General features: G+C 42.5%; 1 protein-coding gene across 1 annotated transcript in view; it reads right to left on the bottom strand.

The window, feature by feature from the left end:
* Positions 1 to 16,486, bottom strand: part of TSNAXIP1 (translin associated factor X interacting protein 1) — a 64,620-nt gene that overhangs the window by 36,354 nt on the left and 11,780 nt on the right. The window contains exon 2 of the mRNA XM_074968394.1: positions 802 to 895. Within this exon, the coding sequence (XP_074824495.1) occupies positions 802 to 895 (94 nt within the window). The remainder of the gene's footprint in view (positions 1 to 801; positions 896 to 16,486) is intronic.

The following is a 16,486-nucleotide window of genomic DNA, read 5'->3' as shown; positions in this document are numbered from 1 at the left end:
CCTCGGTAAGAAGTGGAGAAATTGTACTGGTGGAGCATTGTGACTCCAATTTACTGAGACTTGAAGAAGATATTGTGTTGTGAGAAGTTCTAAAATGACTTCCCAACTGTAGGAACAAAGCAGTACAGTTTGCACGGAGAGTTACTGTATGAGTAGGCTATACAGCTCACTCCAGGAGCTGACGCATTCCCAGAGTGCCACTAAACTCTCACAATGGTGTTGGTTTTTTAAGAAACAATGTGTGACGTGTCCAACTCCTTCTGCCCTCCCAAGTTATCTACAATAATATGGTGTTTCTGGAGTTTGCTCTCTGTTAGTGGGACACACTTCTACAAGCAGGTTAAGGTTTTATTTTACTCAGTATGACTGCCACTTTTGAAGGAACTGATGTTCTTTTAAGTAGCTTTTAGCTCATGATTACATAGCATGTGATGTCAGGTCTAATTCTGTTTACTGCACTGGCCAAACTCTGGCTTTGGTCGTCTGCCATATTGTGGTTATACTAAAAAAAACTGCAGCCAAGAAGAGAATTGAAGCACAACTGTTATTTCTCCCCCCCACCCATCTGCCACTGATTATTCAAAGACTCCAGCCTGCAATACCGTTTCTTGATCTGAAAAGCAAGGGATTGCAGCACTGCATGCCGAGACCTGTAGCCTCTGTGGACTGCACAGAGATGAAAGCCGCTGAAATTTGCTTCATTTTATAAGTGTCTGGCATGGCCCTTGGGCTTCTGGCAAGTTGTCAAAGCATCCCCAGGTGGACCAAGATTAGGTGCTCCGTGGTTATATTTCCACTCACCAGAGTCTTTCGTTTCTTCAGAAGGATGTGTTTCAGACTACCAGTCTGTATTTGGTAACTTGAACTCTCCGGTGAATGTAGACTAGGTGCCCATCTGTAATGGCAGAAAAGAAACCTACATTTCAAAAAATGTGCAACAACATCCAAAATACTATTCTGAATGCCACTGGGCAACAAAAGGTATGTAATCCCATCACCATCAGCTGGAACCCAATACGCTGCAGAAACCAGTGGTTTAGTGGGCTGTCCTAATAGGATGGGGGTGATAGCAATGGAAGAGGGAAGAATCCAGGGGCAAGGTTACTTACTCATTATGCCTGTGAAAGTCTGTATCTTTTTCACATCACTTTTCCCCATTTGTTGCTACCAATGATACTCAGCACTTATAATTTCAGAGCTCCATGTGGCTGGAGTAGATTAGTATTATTGTCCCCACCTTCTAGACACAGTAAATTAGAAATACAATCCTGTTGACCATCTCTGCTTCACTTGTCAGAGAAGATTCAATGAATTCAAGCCCACTGCTGACCAAACACCGACTCATCTCTCAGAGTAGGCGTCCTGCTGCCTTTGATTGTAATGTGTAATTTCCTTTGGCAGCTTTCATTTTCTGCCTGCTTAATCACCTTTTGGATTCACTAGCCCAGATTTCTGGGTTGGATATGCAGAGGGTGTAACCAGAGCATGCCTTCCAAGACCAGCTGCTTATAAATGCAGATGACTAGAGTTTATAAGGGGTACAAATATGGCTGCATTCACATCTTTTGGGGAAGTAGGGTTGCCACCTATTTGACTCCATGATACAGCAAAACTATGGTTATTTCTGGATGTTTTGATGAAGTTACATTGTCACTTTGTCACACACTGGCACAACACTGATCTGTCACTCAGGCTTGCAACTTGGGAGTCCTCTTCAACTCATATCTCTCTCTAGGTCCTTACATCCAGACTATGTTGAAATCATACAGATTCTTTCTGCATAACATCTCTAAGATACGGTCTTTCCTTTCTATCCATACAGCTAAAACTCTCATCTTGCATCTCAATTACTGCAGCCGCCTTTTCTCTGGTGTTGACAAATGCAACTATGCAATCCATTCAGAATGTTGTTGCAAAGGTCAATTTCCTAGCTTGTCACTATGTGTCACGCCCTCTTTGAATCCCTCCAGTGCCCCCCCCCTTCTCAACTGCATCAAACATAAGCTACTTATCTTAACTTTCAAAGCCCTTCGTGACCTACCCCCACTCTACCTATCATCTCTCTTTCACTACTGAGATGTTGACTTCCATCGATCACGATGCCAGCCTCCATTCTCTCACTCTTTAAATTTTCAAACAAGCACCTTTGTGCTTTCTCTCATAGAAGAATCATAGAATCATAGAATAACAGAGTTGGAAGGGACCTCTGGAGGCCATCTAGTCCAACCCCCTGCCCAGAGCAGGACCAATCCCAACTAAATCATCCCAGCCAGGGCTTTGTCAAGCCTGACCTTAAAAACTTCTAAGGAAGGAGATTCCACCACCTCCCTAGGTAATGCATTCCAGTGTTTCACCACCCTCCTAGTGAAAAAGTTTTTCCTAATATCCAACCTAAACCTTCCCCACTGCAACTTGAGACCATTACTCCTTGTCCTGTCATCTGCTATCACTGAGAATAGTCTAGATCCATCCTCTTTGGATCCACCTTTCAGGTAGTTAAAAGCTGCTATCAAATCCCCCCTCATTCTTCTCTTCCGTAGACTAAACAATCCCAGTTCCCTCAGCCTCTCCTCATAACTCATGTGTTCCAGTCCCCTAATCATTTTTGTTGTCCTTCGCTGGACTCTCTCCAATTTATCCACATCCTTCTTGTAGTGTGGGGCCCAAAACTGGACACAGTACTCCAGATGAGGCCTCACCAATGTCGAATAGAGGGGAACGATCACATCCCTTGATCTGCTGGCAACGCCCCTACTTATACACCCCAAAATGCCATTGGCCTTCTTGGCAACAAGGGCACACTGTTGACTCATATCCAGCTTCTCGTCCACTGTAACCCCTAGGTCCTTCTCTGCAGAACTGCTGCCTAGCCATTCGGTCCCTAGTCTGTAGCGGTGCATTGGTTTCTTCCGTCCTAAGTGCAGGACTCTGCACTTGTCCTTGTTGAACCTCATCAGATTTCTTTTGGCCCAATCCTCCAATTTGTCTAGGGCCCGCTGTATCCTATCCCTACCCTCCAGCATATCTACCACTCCTCCCAGTTTAGTGTCATCCGCAAACTTGCTGAGGGTGCAATCCACACCATCCTCCAGATCATTAATGAAGATATTGAACAAAACCGGCCCCAGGACCGACCCTTGGGGCACTCCGCTAGATACCGGCTGCCAACTACACATGGAGCCATTGATCATTACCCGTTGAGCCCGACAATCTAGCCAACTTTCTACCCACCTTGTAGTGCATCCATCCAGCCCATACTTCTTCAACTTGCTGACAAGAATACTGTGGGAGACCGTGTCAAAAGCTTTGCTAAAGTCGAGGAATAACACGTCCACTGCTTTCCCTTCATCCACAGAACCAGTTATCTCATCATAGAAGGCAATTAGATTATGCTACCCCTCACATGCTACCCTTCACACTTGGGAGGAGTGCTGATGTGCATCTGCAAAGCTACCTCATTATCCTCCTTCAAAACCCCCTTTAAAACTCTCCTTTGGCATGATGCCAACAAAAAACTTGAAAATGGCCAGCCTGCTGGCTTGCTAAGATAACGGTCCATCATGCTCACTGTTTCCTTGTACTTTCCCATCAGTATCCATCTGTTGTCCCTGTCTTCTACTAACAGTGTAAGCTTCTTGGGGCAAAGGCCATCTTTTGTACAGCGACTAGCACAACAGTCCTTGACTAAGGCTCCTTGGCATCACAGTAATGCAAATAATTATGTTTAAAGGGAGTCAAACCTAGTGTGTTGTTCATAAATGTACAAGCAGCCTAAGACTCTTAACTGGGAATACTTTAGAAACCTAAAAGTCTAGTAAATAAATTGCTTCAGAAAATCTGTTCTCAAAGCTTTTGTAGGTGTCAAGAAGAAAAGAGGTCTCCGATATTTTGAAATCCTACATTATTGTTAAAGTGGTGAGGTACTGTTGGCAGATAAACACAGGCTGCCGCTATGTGCTACTGGAAACATTTCTGTATATCTCCAGTACATCACAGGCTGTAAAACATGAAATAACTTGCATCTTTAAGGATTTGTAGCAATCAGATAATGGAACTGCAATTTTAATGCATCTACTGCTTAATTTAATCAAAATGGATCCTAACCATCCAGAGACGAAAATCATATAATCACACCTGTAGCTAACCATGCACTAAGCACCCTCAATCCCCAGTGACTTCAATAGAAATTAAGTTAATTTAGCATTCTGGAGAACATGGTCAGATTTTTGCAGGGTTGGGCCTTCAGATTGATTGCCACTATCAGCTAGCTCCCACAAGTGTCAGGAAGGCATTTTTCTCTCAGATGCACCACTGGACAATTGGCCAGGTGCATGCTGGGTTTTATTTCTCTTCCTGACAGAAGCAGGATCTCAGACTAGATTGGCCATGGTTTGGTATGGAAAATTCCATGCTCCATACCTTGTGAAATGTAAACAAATTTTAAAGAAACCCACAAGGAAAAAGTTGTGTCTAGATCAGAGGTGGGCAAACTATGGCCCGCGGGCCCGTCCTCCCAGCCCTTGAGCTCCCGGCTGGGGAGGCGAGTCCCCGGCCCCTCCCTCGTTGTCCCCCTCCTCCACAGCCTCAGCGTGCCGCCAGTGCGGGAGGGGGCTGCACTGCGGGGGCAAGGGAGAGCAGGAAGGTGTGGCGTTTAGATGCTCCTTGTAATGATTAGAAATGGGAGCACTGGCTGTTGGAAGTCTGAAAGGACAGGAAACAGGAAGCTGGGGGGGAAGTTGAGGAGGCGGAGTGAGAGCTACCGAGGGTGCAGCAGCAGCTTGGTAAAGAGGTTTCCACTTTAAAAATAAAGTCCTGTTGAAGTTCGTTAGTACCTTGCCTGGTTGCTACAACATTTTGGCGACGAGGATGGATCTTCTGTCTCTGAACCCACCTGCACCCTTTCTGCAAAGCCCAGGTGAGCCTCCAATTGCTTTTACTGCCTGGATCCATTTGTTTGAGACTTATCTGCTTGCAATCACTGCTACAGAGATTTCTGAAGTAAGAAAGCGTGCTCTGCTAATCCACTGCCTTAGAGCAGAAGGGCAGCGTATATTTTACACCTTTCTCTTTGCAGATAATAAATATGAGACTGCACTCACTGCATTAAAGAACTTTTTGTGCCAAAAGTGAATGTAGTAGCTAATTGCTACAGATTTCGCCAGTGTGAGCAGAAAACAGGGGAGACTATAATGCAGTATATTGCTTCCCTGAGGAGTCTGATTGTAACTTGTGACTTTGGGAATGTGGCAGATGAGATGATTAGAGACCAGCTCATTGAGAAAACAACCATGCTTCATGTAAGAGAACACTTGCTTCTACAACCACAGCTTACATTAGAAAAAGCAATAACCCTTGCTACTCAGATTGAGTCAGTTACAGCTGAAGCCAAAATAATGAGCATGGATATAGGAGGCACAGTCCAGGCTCTGACTCCTTTGCAGAAAAGTTCACTATCGCTGCAGACAAATGATTACAAGAGGAAAACTAATGGAAAACCACAGAATCAGCTAATTCAAAATACAGTAAAAGCATACTTTCGCTGTGGATCCCCACATCACCTTGCAAGCTACACAGGATGTCTGGCAAAAGTAGCTCAGTGCAATCATTGCAAAGAGATTGGACATTTTGCTAAAGTATGTCGTAGCAGCCAGTTCAATCAACAGGTGCATGCAGTTACAATACCAGATGTTACTGTGCTGAGCGTGGACAAAATCACTACTGCACATATTCCAGAACAAATAAAGTGCACTGTAAACATTTCCGCCACACCCTCAGGCAAATCACACTCTATTCAGCTAATGTTGGACACTGTCTCAGCAGTATCTATACTACCTGATTCCATTTATTTGCATTACTTTAAAGATGTGCCTCTTACTGAACCCAAACTTCACTTGGTGTGCTATTTGAAAAAACATATTCCAGTACATGGCTGCCTGCCAGCAATAGTTACTTTTGGTGATTGCTGTGTAACTGCAGAGTTCTACATTGTCCACCACGGCACTCCTATCCCTGGCAGAGATTTATTGGCTGCTTTAAATCTCAGGGTAGTTAATGGATGAATTGATCTCCCTCAGCAAAGCACTCTTGCGGTACACACACAAGTTTCAGCTAGGACCCAACACCAGGTTGAGGAGAAACTCGGCTGTGCTTATGGGCTTCTGAATAAAGTTAAAATGCGGAATAATGTGATGCCTGTACGACAGAAGTTACGGCGCTTACCATTTTCAGTCAGGGAAGCTGTTTCAGAGGAACTTAGAAAACTTGTTCAAAAGGACATTATTGAGAAGATTGACTCCTCGGAATGGGTTTCACCTATAGTAGTGACACAGAAGAAGGGTGGAGGCATTCGCCTTTGTGTGGACTTACGGGAGCCAAATAAAGCTATTGTGATTGACAGCCATCCTCTTCCTCACATAGAAGAAGTATTTGCAGAACTCCGTGGAGCAAAGATGTTTTCTACTCTTGATTTGCAGACCGCATACTACCAGGTTATGTTGCATGAAGATAGCAGAGACCTCACAGCATTTATTACACGAGGGACTATTTCGTTTTAAACGTGTTCCATATGGTCTCGCATCTGTCCCAAGTGCCTTCCAAAAAATGATGTAATTGATTCTGAAGAATCAACATGGAATTCAGTGCTACCTGGATGATATTATCGTGTTTGGAAATACTTTTGAGGAGCATGACAATAACCTGCAGTCTGTACTAAACTGCATCAGCAAAGCAGGCCTCAAGCTCAATAGGTCCAAATGCAAATTTAGACAAACTGAACTCTCCTTTCTGGGGCATATAATTTCACAGGCTGGACTAAAACCTGATCCAGATCATATCCTGGCAATTTCAAATGCTCCTCCTCCAACAGATTTGCAAACCTTACATTCCTTCTTGGGTCTTACCCCCGGTATGCAAAATTCATTCCCAATTATGCTTCTGTCATTGAACCGTTACAAGAATTACTATGGAGAAGTTCAACCTTAGTGTGGACAATGGATGCACAAGCTAGTTTCGAAACGGTGAAAGACTTGATTGTACATAGTTCAGTACTTGCACTATTCAGTCCTGCATTGCCCACAATTGTAACTACTGATCCTTCTGATTATGGACTTGGGGCTGTCCTCACACAACTTCATGAGGACAACACAGAGAGGACTGTTGCATTCGCTTCGAGGACACTAAGTAATGCCGAGAGGAAATATTCTACAGTCGAAAAAGAAGCACTTGCTTGTGTCTGGGCTACTGAAAAATTGAGAACTTACCTGTGGGGCTGCACATTCAAGTTGAGCACAGACCACAGCCCTTTGACGATGTTGCTCACCACGAAAGGACAGGGAAGAGCAGGATATCGTATTGCTAGATGGTCTGCAAGACTACTCTTTTTCAATTATGAACTGGAATATAAGCCTGGAAACCAAAATGTGGTAGCTGATTGCCTTTCTCGCCTGTCTTTGCCTTCACCAGATGGTCCACCGGAGGATGAGGATGTAGTAGTTGTGCATATTACAAGCACTCTTACTGCAGTTACAAAAGAACAATTTCAAGCTGCTTGTTCAGCGTGTCCAATTCAACAAAATCGACAGGAATTTCTGACAAAGACGGCCCAATAACCCTAAAAACCTTGACCCAGTTTTGCTGCCTTATTTTAGAGTTCGGGATTAACTTTCTTTGCTTGATGGTTGTGTGCTACGAGGTACACACCGGCTACTTGTGCCAGAAGAATTACAGTCAAAACTCATACACCTGGCGCACAATACTCATCAAGGAATTGTCAGAACCAAACAACGACTGTGGGATCTGTATTGGTGGCCAGGGACTCTCAAACTGAAGCACTCATAAAATCCTGTGTCACTTGCCAAATGCATGATAAGACAGCAGAGACAGGTACCCCTCCATTACAGCCTGATCCTCTTCCTGAATCTCCATGGGAAAAAGTGGTGATTGACACTGATACTGCTCCAAGTGACTGCCGTTATGCCATCACATTAATAGACTATTTCAGTAAATGGCCTGAGGTAGGGTTTACATTACAAATCTCTTCTGCTACAGTAATTAAATTCCTCTCTTCGGTTTTTAGCAGGGAAGGTAACACCAAAGAACTGGTTTCAGATAATGGTAGTCAATTTACTTCCCTGGAGTTTGCAAAAAGGAAAAGGAGTACTAGTGGCACCTTAGAGACTAACCAATTTATTTTTCTTATTTTTCTTTTTGCGAATACAGACTAACACGGCTGCTACTCTGTTCCCTGGAGTTTGAAACTTTTCTAGCAGAGAGGAACATTTTACGCAGAAGGTCATCCCTATATTACCCTCAAGCCAATGGGGAAATCGCACAATTTAACAGAAGTTTGAAAGAGTTTGCAAACGGCTAAACTGGAAGGACGATTGTGGATAACCTTCGCTACTGATTTCTTGCAAGCATACTGGGCTACGACATGCCACAATGCAAAGATCACCCGCAGAGTTACTGCACGGGAAATAGATGAATACTAAACATTGCTGGATTGTTAAAGGCACGACCTGATGCCCCAACTGAGGATGATGTGAGGAAAAACAGTTGAACAGAACCAAGCAAAGTATAAGGCTTTCACAGAGAAGCGGCGGGGTGCTAAGGAACAAAAGTTTGAGTATGGTTCCTTCGTTAGAATACGAAAACCTGGAATTTTACGCAAAGGGGACCATAAATTCACAAAAAGAAAAGGAGTACTTGTGGCACCTTAGAGACTAACAAATTTATTTGAGCATAAGCTTTCGTGAGCTACAGGTCACTTCATCGGATGCATTCAGCTCCTCTTAAAATCATAGAGACCTTACACCTATCGACTTTCTGATGGGCGGGTATGGAATGCTTCTTATCTTGCACCTACCTATGCACCTACCAACACCCAGACTGCATTGGATGACTTCACAGTAGTATCAATACAACAAGACATTGCACTGGAACCAGGGCTTGAGAGAGAGCCTGTCAGACCCAGACAACCACCTGTCTGGACTAGAGACTGTTATGTAGTATCTACAGTGTTTTTTCAGTGTAATATTTCTGCCAACAGTATAGTGTCTTGTTTCATATTTGTTCCTGTGGTTAGAACAACAATGTTTATTTTAATTGGGAGAGCTTCTTAAGAGAGGAGGGAATGTGGTGTTTAGATGCTGCTCGTAACTATTAGAACTGGGAGCACTGGCTGTTGGGAGTCTGAAAGGACAGTAAACCGGAAGGGGGGTGGAGTTGAGGCGGCGGAGTGAGAGCTACCGAGGGTGCAGCAGCAACTTGGTAAAGAGGTTTCCACTTTAAAAATAAAGTCCTGTTGAAGTTTGTTAGTACCTTGCCTGGTTGTTACAACAGAAGGGAGGCTCACCTGCAGCCTCAGGGAAAAGGCAGGCGGTGCGGGTGGCAGGAGCGCGGCGAACATGGGCAGGCGACTCAGGAGGAGCACCGGGCAGCCGGCCGGAGAGAAGCGGCGCTTTAAAGGGGAAACTGCTGCTTCTCTCCAACTACCCCTGCTCCTCCTGAGTCCTCCGCCCATGTTTGCAGGGCCACATTCTGAAAGGGGCTTTAGAGGGGGGCCTGTCAGGGGGCGGGGGTGTGGATAGGGGGCGGAGCAGTCAGGGAGCAGGGGGTTTGGATAGGGGCAGGGGGTCCCAGGAAGCGGGGGGGCAGGGGACAAGGAGAATGGGGGGTTGGATGGGTTGGAGGTTCTGAGCGGGGCAGTCAGGGGGTGGGAAGTGGGACGGGGTGAATAGGGTTAGGGTTTTGGGAGGCACAGCCTTCCCTACCCAGCCCTCCATACAGTTTTGGAACCCTGATGTGGCCCTCAGGCCAAAAAATTTGCTCACCCCCGGTCTAGATCCTCTCCACAAGTGATAACAATTGTATCCTGGACTACAGTGCAGAAGGTTAGATCCAAAAGGTAGAATCTGCTCGGTATAATGTCAGCACAGTAATGTTTAGCAAAACTGGAGTTACAAGAAATGCTAGTTGATTTGACACAGGATGCTTCTCAGCCACTGTCAGATAGACAGAGAGATCCTGTAGAGGCAAGAGGTCAATACCCACAATTTTCACTTAATGAAGGCTGCTTTTATTACATGTAAAAATCCAATTTTCTCATATCATCCACTAAGGCTGAAGTTCTGTAAATTTATATTAGTAAACAACCACACATTTATTTAGGATGTAAATAAAACTAAATACCAAAGAAAATGCAAGTAAACAAAAAGAGCAGGTCAGCATAAGAGTTACATAAATCAATACAGGGCATTTTCAAAATTGGTCACAAATCTAGCATTTCTTATTGCAAGCAAAAATAAGTCACTTCTAGGGTGCATGTAAGATACTCCACATGTAACTTAATATAAATATTTTGTAAATACAAGTAGATAAGACTATATGGTGGAAGAGAGAAGCAAATATCTAAACTCAAAAATTTCTGTTATGTTAAAATGTAAATGCTCTAGCAAAAATATAGGTTTCAAGTTATAAACTGTTATGAGTTCTATAGTTTGGAACTTACTGTCTCGTGTGCATTTAAAACTTACTTCCTAATATTGCATTAAACGTTTGTTTACATTTAATTTATAGGTTTCAGAGTAACAGCCGTGTTAGTCTGTATTCGTAAAAAGAAAAAAGAAAAGGAGTACTTGTGGCACCTTAGAGACTAACCAGTTTATTTGAGCATGAGCTTTCGTGAGCTACAGCTCACTTCATCGGATGCATATGCTATGCATCCGATGAAGTGAGCTGTAGCTCACGAAAGCTCATGCTCAAATAAACTGGTTAGTCTCTAAGGTGCCACAAGTACTCCTTTTCTTTTTTTTTTTTTTTATTTAATTTATACTTCATCTTTCTTAGGCATCACTTAGAAGCCTTTGATATTGATCCCCTGGATATCTTGACAGGTAGCTAATGGACAGCTGCTTGAATCACTTGTGGTCTTTTGCTTCAGGTCTGGTTTCATCTTGCTTTTGTAATCTGGTTGGGTTTTGCCTTCTTTTGATTGGGGTGGCCTGGATCCAGGATTGCTTCTTAAATCTACCATGCTAAGCAAAATTGGCTTCTTAGGTCACTCTACAAACCCTGTCATCTCCACTGGGTGCTATTATAATCTCCCTTAATTCAGCAGAACTCTGTCCCTGAAATATCTGATAACTAACTTTCAATGAACTGTTAGAATAAGATTTCTAGTTAATTGTAGGGAAGCCATAAAGGCTGTTGTTGAGGAACATATGATGCATTGATTGATGGGTCAGGAGCTCTTTGTATTCTAGCCCTTTACCCTTACTTCCTAATCTTAAAGACTGTTTCTGTTTACAGTTGTTATCTAAGGCTGTTTATAACAAGTCTTCTCACTCTCCATGATAGTGGTGTTACTGGATGATAATTGCAATTACTTGCATCCTGGGTCTCTCAACCACTCTTGACAGATTTTTCATGAGTTTACTAATAAGTATCTGCAAAATCCTGGTATAATTAGAGTTGGCTGATATCCCTCTAATTATCTTGTTGCAATGAAGAATGAAAACAGGGAGGCAAATGGCCTTGGTTCTCATACTCAGGGGATGTTTTTGAGGTTTTTTTTCTAGGATCATTTACCAAAATACTGATTAAAACTTGCAGATGTTTCCTATCTGTTTCACTCTCAATCACTGTGTTTTTCAGGAAATTTAGAAAATATTAATACTCAAGTTTTTTCAAGCCCAGGGTAATGATTCCTACACTAGCTTTATAAACGTACTTGCAGCTATAAATGTACAGTAAAGCAATCAAATAGTACATAAATAGCTCATGAGTCAATCAACTCCTTCTCCTGTGACCCTGGAGCTTAATTCAAAGCTTATTACCTTGTTTGTGTAGTATAATCCCTGGAATAAAAAGTGGAAAATCAGGTCATTTTATGACTGCAAAATCTTTGCTGTAACGCAAGTAGAAGTCATTCGCCAGGATTGCAAGTTTTATGAAATCATAAGATGGATCATGGAAGCCATTTAAAAACCCGTGAAACCTAAGATAGCCTCTTCAGTCTAATTCTCTTCCTAATTATAGTTAAATATGAAAAACTATTTTAAAGCAACATTAAGGAATTTACTTACATCAACAAAAGCCAAGATTAAAAGGCCATCACAGGTGACGACTACACTCATAAGAACATAAAAATGGCCCTACTGGGTCAGTCCAAGGGTCCATCTAGCCCAGTATCCGGTCTTCCGACAGTGGCCAGTGCCAGGTGCCCCAGAGGGAATGAACAGATCAGGTAATCATCAAGAGATCCATCCCTTGTCGCCCATTCCCAGCTTCTGGCAAACAGAAGCTAGGGACACCATTCCTGCCTATCCTGGCTAATAGCCATTGATGGACCTATCCTCCATGAATTTATCTAGTTCTTTTTTGAACCCTGTTCTGGTCTTGGCCTTCACAACATCCTCCTCACTTAGCCTTAGGAAACTGCACTGACAATGTGCTTATCTGTGGGATTTAGGGGAGGTTCCAGCAATAAGGAGGTTAAATGAGTCGAAAAGCATTCCACTCCTGACCCAACCACCTTCAAGAAACCCTTTTAATTCCCAAAACATCTCACCCCATTGGTCCCAAACTGCACAGATTAGCTAGCATCCACTCTTTACCATATTATTATTTATTTCCATTGTGGTGATGTTTAGAATAGTGGTTCTCAACTGATGGCCCACGGGCTGCTTGTGGTCCAATCAGCACACAGATGTGGCCCATGTGACATCCTCAGGGCCATACAAGTAGTATATATATTGTGTGGCTGCAGCCCACATAACACACAGAGAGCTGCATATGCAGCCCACAATGGTAAAGAGTTGAGAACCACTGGTCTAGAGGCTCCAATCAGTGGTCAAAGCCCCTTTGTACTAGACACTGTACAAACATATAACAAAGGGATGAACCCTGCCTTGAAAGGTTTTTAATCTAAGTATAAAGAAGCCAGGTGGCCAAATGACCAAAGCCATCTACTCAGAACTGGCCAGTTTTCCAAGGGTTATCACATCCTGTTTTTCCTATGTATTGAAGCACCCCTGATGCAAGCATTAAGCACTGCTCTGAAACCCTGCCAACACCTACAACAAGAAAGGAGAGTTAAGTCCCAAGTGGCATTCTTAATCATTCCACTAAAAATGGGGCCACAACATTATTTATTAAAGGAAAAACCTAGCAGCAGCAGCACAGCACAGACTGAGGGCTTGTCTACACTACTGCTTAAGTCGATGTAAGTTATGTTGCTCGGGGGTGTGAAAAAAACATCCCTCTGAGAGACGTAACTTACATCAACTTAAAGCGGCATCTACACTGAGCTATGTCAGCGAAAGAAGCAGAGTAATTACGTCAACGTAATGCATCTTCACCAGACACGCTACATCAGCGCCGCAGAACCAATTTAGCGCGGTAATGAAGACAAGTCCTGAGACCCTACACTAACAAATCAGAGCAAAGCCTTGGTCATACATACTATGTAAAAGGTCACACCCACATTGCAGAATAAAGAATAGAAAGGGTCTCTTTGGTAGTGTCTCTAAAGTGAACCCTTATCTTTAACGTAGAACTTGTGTCTTGAAATGGTAATATTCAAAAATATTCACCATCAAAGCACTCAGCATACCATCATCATATTGGACATTGGGGTACTCTAGATTAGATGGATTATAGATTTATTCCAAAATGGCATTTCCTACATCCATTAATTCAAGTGAAATCAACAGAATTTCAGGGTGAAGGAACAACCCTGTAGGAACTTTAAAACATTTAAAAACATTTTGTTTATGCAGGCCACTGCAAGTAACCTCCTAGGACTGTCCCCATAGGCATTCAACAGAGCGTAGAGGGTGCCCACCCAAATGTTTCCCAAAGCAAAGTACCAAACAGAATGGAAAAGAATAACGCACGCTATGCCATTACTGAACTAAGAGTGGTAGGTCCCTGTGATACTTGTTATGAAAATGATTGGCACATCCATGGATAGATATGAAGAGGCCAAGTGAAGAAGTAAAAGGGGAAAGGTATATTCTCTCCACTGTAGGGACTATAATCTCCAAATTAGCTTGTGCAACAATATGTTCGCTAGTGTTGATGTCTGGGTAGTGGAACAGAATCCAAGCTGAAAACTTTTATAATACAGTTCAGAAGGTATCATTTTTGTAACCTCTTGTTTGGCATCACAAGCATCCCAGCAATTTTCCAGAGGAAAATTGGAGATTCTCCAAGGTTGGGAGGGAATGGAAGTTCATATGGATGACATTTTATTTGATAGGGGAGTCAGAGAAAGAGCATCATAAACCAATAGCAAAATATGCACCAGGAAAGTCATGAGTAGTAGATGACAGTGGGGTAAGCCCAGCTCATCTGTTTATGGGCCAAGAGATCAGAACAAAACTGCCAACCTTCATCCCAAGTGGCTCTACTTAAAGGATCTGAGGTAGAGATGCCAAATGTAAAATCTCAGGCTTTATCCTTTAAACATTAGAATGCAACTAACACTTACCCAAGCTTAAACAAGGAGACCCAGTCCAAATAAAACTGAATTAGGAAAGATATTGGACAACTCCAGTTGTTAATGGATGAAGCTGCACCCCAAGATCCTGCATGGTTCAGGCTAACAGAGGTACAAAGAAGCTTGAAGAACAACCGGCAGGTAACCAACACAACTGATTCCAACCACAGATGCATGTTTCCCTTATAGCAATAGCACTCACAGCACAGCTGGAGTGAATGGGTGAATTCAGTAAATCTACTGAACCAGAGCCTACATCTTTGGGATTTGATAATCCAGATCAATCAACTGGACAAAACCATTCTCAATCACAAAACTGTGAAGCTAGTGACTCATCTGGGTAATTTGTTGTTAAAGATTATTTCTTGTTACAGGTTGTTTATACAAAAAACCCAGGGTGGATAAAAAACAATGATTTTTTTTTAATCTGACTTTTTTTATTTAAATAAAATTTTTTTGATAAGTTTTTTCCCTCAAAAAGCATTTTATCTAAAGATAGTTTTAATTAAGATACATTATTGCTCAAAGATATATCATCATGGAGTAGGGATTATAAATTCTAATTCTATAGTATGAGACAATATATTCATGTAATGTTTAAAAAAAGTTTTGTAAATGAGTTCCAATAGTTAATGGATTACGGACCCAATCTTATAGGGTTCCACAGGCTTCTGTATAGATTATTTAGGCTAATCTTTCTGTCTACCCAATGGGACTCAGTGCTCAGTCTAGAACAGTGGTTCTCAAAGCCGGTCTGCCGCTTGTTCAGGGAAAGCCCCTGGCGGGCTGGACCGATTTGTTTACCTGCCACGTCGGCAGGTTTGGCCGATTGCAGCTCCCACTGGCCGCGGTTCACCGCTCCAGGCCAATGGGGGCTGCGGGAAGGGCGGCCAGCACGTCCCTTGGCCTGCGCCGTTTCCCGCAGTCCCCACTGGCCTGGAGCGGCGAACCGCGGCCAGTGGGAGCTGCGATCGGCCAAACCTGCGGAGGCGGCAGGTAAACAAATGGGTCCAGCCTGCCAGGGGCTTTCCCTGAACAAGTGGCAGAGCAGCTTTGAGAACCACTGGTCTAGAATACACCATCAGAGATGCTTAGTTTTGCAGTTCTCAAACTGTGGATTTGTGTCTCCAGAGGTAGCAAGATGCTTGTTAACAGCAAAAATGTTTTTAAAAAAATAATATATAAAGGTGAGAAATAACAGACCTCAACTCTATTGTCCCTCTGCAAATTTGTCTACACAGAGTCTATCCCTTACCTCTCTCTAAAACTGCAAAGTTTCAAAAAGTTCAATGAATAGAAGATTGTGGGGGCAAAACATTGGACAAGGACAAGTCTGGAGATAAATGTGAGACGCGAGGGACATATGCTTGTTTTGTTAAAATATTATATGTTTGCTGTTGAAGAAAAAAAATCCAGAATACTTAACATTTAAACAATTTAAATGTCTGTCTGGTGATGTTCTCATCCCAATACAGCATGGCAAGAAAATCCTCCAAATATTAATGATTAACCTGTTGAATTGGAGATAGTTCACCTCTCAATGACTTCATAAACATCTGCTTCAATTGCCTTTGGTAAATGAAATAACCAAACAATCATTCATTTTCTGATATAGCTGTAAAACTAATCTGAAAAGTTTTCAAAATAAATACTGTTTAAAAATGTATAGTGTGTACCTTCTAAGAATGAAACCTACATCTATCTCTGAGTTGTGAAGAATATGTATTAAGGTTATATTAACCAACAAGAATGCACTTTTATGTAGAAAACCACGATTAAATAGAGTCTTCCTGACTAGTGATTTAAATCACGATTTAAATCAAATCCACCCTGAAAAAAACTCAAACAAACAAACAAAAAACCAAAACCCAACCAACCAAACCTATTTTATTCATTTTAATAAAGTTCCTTGTCCAGTATTAGAAGAAAGCAACTCTTTCTGAGATTCTTTACTAATGTTATATAACAGTACATGCCCAAAACATG

The sequence above is a fragment of the Natator depressus genome, chromosome 12, assembly GCF_965152275.1.
Source record: "Natator depressus isolate rNatDep1 chromosome 12, rNatDep2.hap1, whole genome shotgun sequence".
Lineage (NCBI taxonomy): Eukaryota > Metazoa > Chordata > Testudines > Cheloniidae > Natator > Natator depressus.
The sequence above is the reverse complement of the archived record's forward strand: the minus strand, read 5'-3'. Positions and strand labels throughout refer to the sequence as shown.